An 8,422-nucleotide genomic window follows, 5' to 3' on the forward strand; every position below is an offset into this window, starting at 1 on the left:
CAATGATGTAGGTCTATTTCCAAATGAATAGTTTTTTTTTTTTTTTTGAAAAAATAAAAATAAGTAGTTAAAATAACAAAAGTGAGTTTTTTACACCAAATTTGATTAAAATTGCATTAAGCTTGATTCTAATGATCTTAGTGTAACCTTACCCTAAACTAAATGACAACTCATCAACCATGGATGAGTAGCTTAACTTCAATAATTGAATTGATTAGGGGTTTCTCCACAAATTAGCGATCACTTATCAACCAAAATCAATAGAAGAACTTTAATCAAAACGATGTATAATGTTCCTAAAAAAACCATGTATTATGTTCTAAAAAAAAACATGGGCTAATGTGCTATAACATTAGGGACAACAATTGTAAATTTTAAATACAAGGGTAAAAATTTCTCAAAAAATATATATATATATATATATGGGTAAAAATTCAGATTGACCACAAATGTAAGGGGGAAACTAAAAAAAGTAAAAACAAAACAATTCTAAAGAACTCAAAGAAACTGCCAGACAGTATGCATAAAATGTCTTTTTTGTTTTGCTTAAGAATTAAGATCTCAGAAACTCATACCCCAAACCCACACCCCGCCACCATGAAAACCAGATAACAGAGATAAGAATGTCAACTCAAAAGCCCTTAAAACAATACTGATCTCAATTCTCACACATACACTCCCTTAATATTTTTATATACTCTCTCACTCTTTTCTCTGTTTGTTTTATGGGAAAATCAATTCCTTCAACCACCAAGCTCCAAGAGTTCGCCAAAATTATCGCTTCAGACAAGCTCCCAAGGCCGAAACGCGCGAAACCCATATCGAGAATCCGAGTCTCGTCCCCGGAAACAGCGAAACCCGGGGCTGTCCGAGTCGACTCGGAGAGGAAGAAGATAATGGAGAGCTCTGAGACTAAGCAGAATCGGTTGCCACTGGCTCTGGTGGTATCGGAGTGTGTGAAGCGGTGGTTCCAGGACACGCTCAAGGAGGCTAAGGCTGGTGATAGCGCCATGCAAGTCCTTGTGGCCAGATGTACTCCAGTGGCTATGGGTCCCCAAAGACCCTCATAAGGTCTTTACTTTTTTTTTTCTTTTTGTTTTTTTGGAATTTGCTTGGTTTTGATTATGGTAGCTGCTATTCAATGCAATTTGAATCCTATGTACCACATTGTTTTGGTTTGTGACATGGAAATTAGGAAGGTTATATAGAGAGTATTATGACTTGGGTTAGAATAGGAGGAAATAATACATTTGACTGACACTGACTACTTTGTTGAGGATCTATAACTTATCCCATATTTTGGTACCAAGTTTGGTATGTTGTTGTTTGAAGTCAATGTAGTTACATTCCCTTTGTTGGTATTATAGAATGCTAGTAGTCAGTATAATTTCATGTTTGACTTCATTTTATGTGGTTGCTGCTAAGGAAACTGAGGTAATGAAAAGAGTTTTGAGATTTTGAATACAATCTACCGTATTGTGTTGGTTTTGGAAAAGGATGTTTTATTAGACTCATAGAATGTGTACTTTTTTTTGTTGATGCTTGGTGTTCTTGTTATACAAAAATTTTGAACTACTAGTGGCCAATAATGAGCACTATCTTGATTCTATGAAGCTTTTTAGAATCGTGGTGGATTGTTAGGGTTCTTTTGGTTTTATAATTTGTAATTGGAGCAGTGAAATATGGCTAATTTTACCTGTGTTTATAAATTTGCTTATAATATTATACTATTACATTCATTGGTTGTCAAGTTATGATTTTTGAATGAGCCTGTGAACTCTAGCTCAAATGGTAGCTACTCCTCACCTTGTAAGAACAAGGCAGAGGGTGAGGTTGTGCTTCATGACCCATCAGGTGTGTATGTGTAATTTACCACTAAAAACATTCTGATTAGTGAATAAATAAATTGTGCATTTGTTGTTAAGGGACGCGCTTGGATTAGTAAAGCTTCAAAAAGCCGGGTTTCAGTTTGGAATGTAAGTGATAAACATCCAGGTACTCTCTCTCTCTCTCTCTCTCTCTCTCTCTCTCTCTCTCTCTCTCGTGCTTGGTCATTGTTGTGGCCTTGCTTCTTCTAATTGATGTGTATTTGGTTTCCTTTAGGTTACAATGCAAGTGACTCAGATTCGGATCAATCAAAGGGTAAAGCAAAATAAGATCAACTACAATTTGCTGTTGAATTTACTAATAAAAAAGTGAGTTCTATGCCTGGCATTCCTATTTGTTCATTGAAAATTGCTTCTTACTTAACTCTAGTTTCGTTCTGTTTAATGCTTACTTTTAACCCAACTTCCAGCTGATTATACAGCTTTGACTATCTATTGCACAAGAGAGCTGCATTCTTTTTTCTCACCTCTCTAATTGACGTCATTAAAAATTTTTCCTTCTTCATGTATCACTGGATATTTTGTTCTTTTATATCTACCTTTCTTATTATGCTAGGCCAATGTCAAGCTGTTAAAACCCATTTTTATATGCAGTATCAAACAATATTATTGTTACTTTATAATTTTGTTAAATTCCTGTGTTAGGACCATGATGCTAACCACTGCTCCTAAAACCAATTAGTGTTAGAAGGAGACTTACTTTAGTCTTTAAAGGACGCAAAGCCTTGCATCTATACGTGCTGTGGGCAGGCATGGGGGGCTTCACAATGCTGGGCTGTCAATCACTGATGCCACACTTGCACTTAACAGCGAATACATGGTGCTGATCCCCATAAGTTCAACACCCCATAGGGTGATCGCTGACCCCCCATAAGACCAACAATCACCCCCTAGTGACACCCAGGGGATATGAACCTGCAACCTCGCTTTGATACCACTTGGTAGAACCGCGATGCTAACCACTGCTCCTAAAACCAATTGGTGTTAGGAAGAGGCAAAGTTTTGTCTTTAAAGGGCACAAAACCACGCATCTGTACATGTTGTGGGCGGGCATGAGGGGCTTAGTGCGTTGCACCAGAAAGCTGGGCTGTCAAGGACCAATGCCACACTTGCACATGACAACGAATACTGGGTGTTGACCCCCCATAAGGTGAACACCCTCATAGTGTGATTGCTGACCCTTCATAAGGCCAACATCCTGCATGGTCATTGAAGTAACCTTTTTTTAAAATATATTGTTATGCTGGGCTAATTACAATTTTTATTTTTACAAAACTGTTGTTTGAGCAAGGAAAAAAAATTGTGTTAGAAACATAAATGGTTGACTTTTTCCTTTCTCATAATAATGGTGAGAGAAATCAACAAGATTGCAGAGCATGCTGCATTTCAGATTAAAGCCACTTATATCTAAAGGAAAGCATTTCCAGCAACACATTACATTACTAATTGAGGGATAATGTTTGGGACTTGGGAGGACAATTGAGGGTTCTAGGCACTAAAGGTTGGCTTTTCAATTTTACATCCATTTTGCTTAGTTTCAGGTAAATTAAAAGGAAGGAATTATAAAAGATCAATTATTCACAATCATTATGTACTAATATATAATATATACCTCGTCTTTTGCAGTGAATTCATGGGCTGTGATGAGTTCCAATTCTAACCATCCTTCAATGTCAGTCAACTGGCTGTATTTGTTGCTGTTTTGTTCTCTCTCTCTCTCTCTCTCTCTCTCACATTTTGCCTGTTTTTTCTTTCTCTAGGTCCGTCCCTTCCATGTGTTGTTGTATTTATACCAAGAATTAAAACCTTAAAGGTTGTGTAGATTTGTCTTTTCCTTTTCTTTTTACAAAAAATTATGTTCTCATCACTCGTGGCATATTTTGTTGCGATGTTACAGTTGATGAGGCTGAAACTGCTAGGATTAAGATGAAATTCTTGTCCTTTCTTCTGTTGATTCTAAATGCATCACTTGGCTTGTTGAGTGGTAATTTTGAATGGTCTTGCATTGTATAAATTTGCATTGGATTCAACAAGAATTCGCTTAAATAACAGGCCTCTAATACTGTACAGTATACTAGCATACATATTCTCTTTTGCACAATGATCATTTGATTTATTTTGTTCAGGTAACACAACTTACAACATACAACCCACCTCTCACTTGGGTTTTTGATTCAAACATAACATACAACAACCTTCACTAAGATTAAATACATAATGGTTCATATGATTGGTACATAAAAATGAGGAGAGATGCTTTTGACATTTGGTGTCAAGTTGCTACCAACTCCTGGTCTTGGACATACGTCCTAATATATTGCATTGGTTCTGCCTTCTAGCCTCATATGGTTAAAAGCAGTCACCCATAACAAGTACCTCATAAATCGGAGACAAATATTCATCCTTCCTTTCACAATGTGTGAATCCTATAGGATTGCAAGGATCATACAGTGATAGAGGAAGGAATCCGTTGCATGAGATAATTAGTCACAAGGAGGTCTCACTTTCCTTCTTATTTGGAAAACGTCATCTACCTTCGCTTTTGTCTTTTCTCCTTATTCTCTTTTGTCCTTTCTTCTTGTTCTTCTTTCTCCATTCCCATGGCTTCTCAGGATTCGATGAAGCCCACAGGCCAACTCTCGTGGCTCGAGCCTCTTTTTCCCACTGGTATCATAATTCATAAACATAGAGATTTACAATTCTTGTCAGCAAGTCTTATCTTTACCTTTTATTTTTATTGAAAACTCACAAACATAGTGTTAGATTAAAGAGGCTTAACAAGGAGAAAGTACAAGAATGAAGTAAAGGTAATTTCTTACTCTTGCAAGTTCTGGGCGTTGGTCGTAGGATGCATAGTGCCATGCAAAACCTTTCTTGAGCATTAATTCCTGGCAATGAGAAAAGAGGGATAAGTTAGCTCAGTGTTAACAAGCGCAAAAGAAACCAATGTTCTGAGAAACAGCACCTGAACAAATTTTCCATCGCAATATATGTCAGCTACGCAACGGCCATATTGATCTTCCCCATAAACAAGGACTCGCAAGCACTTTCCTTGTACAATCTTTGTCAGCTCCTCCTTTGCTTCTTTCCCATATGGCATTGCATTCTCTGGTGCATCTATTCCCCTGTTCAGAAGCTATTAACAACTGATGCTATATAATTTAAAAAAAAAAAAACTAATAAATAAAAAAAGAGATTAATTGCACTTTGTCCTCTTAAACTATGGGGTGAAGTTTGATTCCAACCCCCCACCCCCCAGCGCAGTAAGCTATACAATCAACCCCCTAATTGATTAATAGTAGGCTAAATGCCTCCCACTGTAAGCAATTTCCATTAATTTCAAAATTTTAACTAAAATCTCACAAATCCATTATTGGAGAAATTCTCTATGCGGATATTGTTTGATTTCAATTTTTTTTTTGGTTAAAAGTTTGAAATTGATGGAAATTATTAACCGCGAGGGATATTTTGTCAATCACCAATTAATTAGTGGAGACTCGCTTGATTTCACAATTAGTGGAGGATTGAATTTGACCCTAGGATTTAGGGGGGCAAATTGCAATTAACCAAAAAACTAAAAGATTAGCTACTTGAATTTTAGGTAATTTTACCTTAGTCGAATTCGATAAACTCGAGCAAGGATTTCCTCATTGTTTTGAAAATCGAGTACCCTAGTGGAAGAAAGCAATTACAAAACTATAATATTGAATCAAAATTGGAATCTAGGCCTATGCCTAGTAGATGACTAACCGATATCCGGACTCAATAATTTTTTCATGAATTGCATCTGCTTTTGTATAATTTTTCTCAACACGCGCTTGTGATCTTTGGACAGCTGCTACTTGTACTTCTCTAGGAACACAAGATGACTCCCTTGGGTCTGTTGTACTAACATACACTGTCATCCCATCTCCATCTGCTATAGCTCTTGAATCAACCTAGTTTCATTCCAATAATTCATTATCAATAAGTTTATAGACATAATTAATGTCATTTTTCACAACTATTGAGGCAAATTGTTAATACTAGACAATATAACGATGTCAGTGATGGATGCATGTAAAAGTTAATTACAATTTACAACTTGCCACCTCAGTAAGTAGTGAAAAATATTGTATCTATAGTGATTCATTATATCAAACTCAGCTCTTTGACTTGATTATGGTAACATACATGGAGTCTGAAAAGAGTGTGGTTCTTACCGGAAATGTCTGAAATTCATACTTTACTCCTGCAGGCAATGATGTTGGGGCCCCAGCAGTAAGTTGGACTAGGGTATGAGGAAGAGGAAGACCATAGAAGGCCAATAAACCCTACAAAATAGGCAATTTGAAAATGTTTCTTACTTTCTTCCATTACAGTTCTATGCATTATGCAACATGTTATACATATATGTTGTGACAGGATCTTTTATTGTACCTCAACATCTGCCTTTTGGTGTCTCTTTAGAGTCTCAATGGCAAGCCTAGCAGCTTCTTCAGGCTTTTTTGGAGGGGGTTTTGCTGCTCTCCATGCCTCTAATAGTTTTCTGTACCTTCATATATTGTCAAAATGTAACCTTTTTAGACAAAAAAGCTATGCTATAGAGCCTATTCATCACTCTCTTTTTTCCAATTACTTGCTAAATAATAAATATCTAATAATTTTACTCTATAAAAAGAAAATTGTTGAGATAAAATGCATGCTAATTAATTACCAATTAGCTTGAGCCTTCTTAGACGAGACAACATTCTTGCTGAGTCCTTCCGGGACCTAAAAACATTAATCAAAGCATTAACAGGATGGATATTTATATATATATAACTTACACAAAGATACTTAGAATCCGTTTGGGAATTGCTTATTTTGCTGAAACTGAAAACTTTTTACCGAAAGTACGGTTGGTAAAAGTAAAAGTTAGCTGAAATAGTACAGTGAGTCCCATGAATAATACCAAAAAGTGCAGTAAGACCTGTGAATAGTATCAAAAATAATCTTTGCCAAACGAACACTTAATTAGCTCAAAATTTTTGCTTCATAATTACTTTGAATAAATCATTTTGCCAAAATATTTATCTATCACTTAATTCAAAAACATTTGAGTTATACCATTTCAATTTTCAAAGCAATTGAAACCAGAAGAGAACATATGTACCTGGGAGGTGATCTCGAAGTGAAAGAGATCATGAGCTAGAGCAGCAACACCAACGTTGACAGCCAATAAAACTTGATATCCTTGTGATTCCAAGTCCTCATCCAAGTCCTCATCTGTTGTGGGCTTGCACCATTGCCCACATAAGAACCTTAAGACGAACATTTTGGAATTTCAGAGAGAAGCTGATCCACACACAGTCACACAGAGAAGCTGATGATGATGAAGTTTAAAGGAAGACTTTCTTTTTTGTTAACAAAGACTTAAAAAGAATTTGGCTCGTGGTTTTCGCAAGGATTCTTTTGCTTAACAAAGAGGGAAAAGGGCTAAGTAAACTTCGAAAAAGGAGTCAGAATGACACGTGGCGCGTTCTTATTTGTCATTTTTGTTTTTCAAAGGCAGTAACTTTTTACGATGAAGATCCATCAGTCTATCTGTGTAAACTCTTTTTCTTTTTTCTTTTTTTTCTTTTTTGAGAAAGTATCAGTGTAAACTTTGTTGAGGTGGTTGTACGATTAATTTTTTGTTCAACAGTGTTACCGGACCTTTTAAGATAGCTGATTATGAACAACTTCAGCTCACCTTGATAAAAAACTCGTTCATATTTGTTTGTTTATAAATAAGTCAAGCTTAATAAGTTTAAGCGTTAGTATTAAGCTTGTTTAATAAACAAGCCAAGTCCAAGCAAAAAAATGTGTTTACGAACAAGCTCATGAGCTATTGGGCTTAATAAAAAAAAAATTCAAATATAAACTCATTTATAAGTTTATATGTAGTAGCTAAATATAATCATTACACATATCTTAATAATAACATAACCAACATAGGACCACTACCCATTACCTTAATTTTTTCTTTCCCTCTACACTTACCAAGAACCATTTTAGACTATAATTACATTTAAAAATAAGTTGATTAATTAAGTGGGTCACATGTGATCTTTTCCTATCAATCATCTAAAGTAAAGTTATGAAACATGTTAGTATTTTCTCATTAATAATAGTTACAAACACGTATTTTTCTAGATCTTCACCATCTAACATAAAGGTAAAAATTGAATTTTGAACAATTGCTAAAACTGTAGACAAGGAATGATGAATGAATGAATTGTAAAATTTTAATTTGATGAATAATGGCAATTATAAGTAGGACTAGATAAATAATAACATGAGTACACTATTTTCTTTTTCTTTTTATTAATTTTAAAGATTTAAACATTTGATAATGTAGTCTTTTTTAGATCTCAAGCTAAAAAGTTTGATCTAAGCTCGAGTTTGAGCTTAATATTAAGCTTGAGCTTGACTTGTCTAATTAATCAAGCCAAACCAAGCCAAGCTCAAGCTCAAGCTTAAACATTATTTTTAGGTTTGTCATGAGCTCAAGCCAAGTTTGAACATGCACTACT

General features: G+C 35.3%; 2 protein-coding genes across 3 annotated transcripts; one reads left to right on the forward strand and one right to left on the reverse strand.

Moving 5' to 3' along the window:
* Nucleotides 1–465: 465 nt before the first annotated feature.
* On the forward strand, nt 466–3,840 carry LOC112008751 (uncharacterized). Its single transcript, XM_024041085.2, is given in 6 exon segments — nt 466–1,020; nt 1,023–1,049; nt 1,052–1,071; nt 1,926–1,995; nt 2,104–2,195; nt 3,513–3,840. Coding segments are annotated over 5 exon segments (465 nt in total). The 5' UTR covers nt 466–725; the 3' UTR covers nt 2,157–2,195; nt 3,513–3,840.
* Nucleotides 3,841–3,961: 121 nt separating this feature from the next.
* Nucleotides 3,962–7,257, reverse strand: LOC112008748 (staphylococcal-like nuclease CAN2). Of its 2 annotated transcripts, XM_024041080.2 has the most exons (9): nt 7,021–7,257; nt 6,583–6,638; nt 6,306–6,420; nt 6,089–6,199; nt 5,637–5,824; nt 5,498–5,557; nt 4,852–5,011; nt 4,706–4,774; nt 3,962–4,550 (listed from the first exon to the last, which is right to left on the reverse strand). In XM_024041080.2, the coding sequence occupies exons 1-9, from the start codon at nt 7,180–7,182 to the stop codon at nt 4,413–4,415; spliced, it is 1,059 nt and encodes a 352-aa protein (XP_023896848.1). In that variant the 5' UTR covers nt 7,183–7,257; the 3' UTR covers nt 3,962–4,412. The 2 variants fall into 2 exon arrangements, with proteins under 2 accessions (XP_023896848.1, XP_023896849.1); XM_024041081.2 differs by lacking the exon at nt 5,498–5,557 and having other exon boundaries at nt 7,021–7,256.
* Nucleotides 7,258–8,422: the final 1,165 nt, after the last annotated feature.

This window comes from Quercus suber, unplaced genomic scaffold (genome assembly GCF_002906115.3).
Source record: "Quercus suber isolate HL8 unplaced genomic scaffold, Cork oak 2.0 scaffold_25, whole genome shotgun sequence".
Lineage (NCBI taxonomy): Eukaryota > Viridiplantae > Streptophyta > Magnoliopsida > Fagales > Fagaceae > Quercus > Quercus suber.

Excerpts from the sequence above, each read along its gene's own strand:
- LOC112008748 (XM_024041080.2), bottom strand. The coding sequence starts at position 7,182 with ATGTTCGTCTTAAGGTTCTTATGTGGGCAATGGTGCAAGCCCACAACA. Across the intron at positions 5,558-5,636 it reads ATTATTGAGTCCGGATATCG|GGTACTCGATTTTCAAAACA; the intron begins GTTAGTCATCTA and ends TTCTTCCACTAG. Across the intron at positions 4,775-4,851 it reads GCGATGGAAAATTTGTTCAG|GAATTAATGCTCAAGAAAGG; the intron begins GTGCTGTTTCTC and ends TCTCATTGCCAG.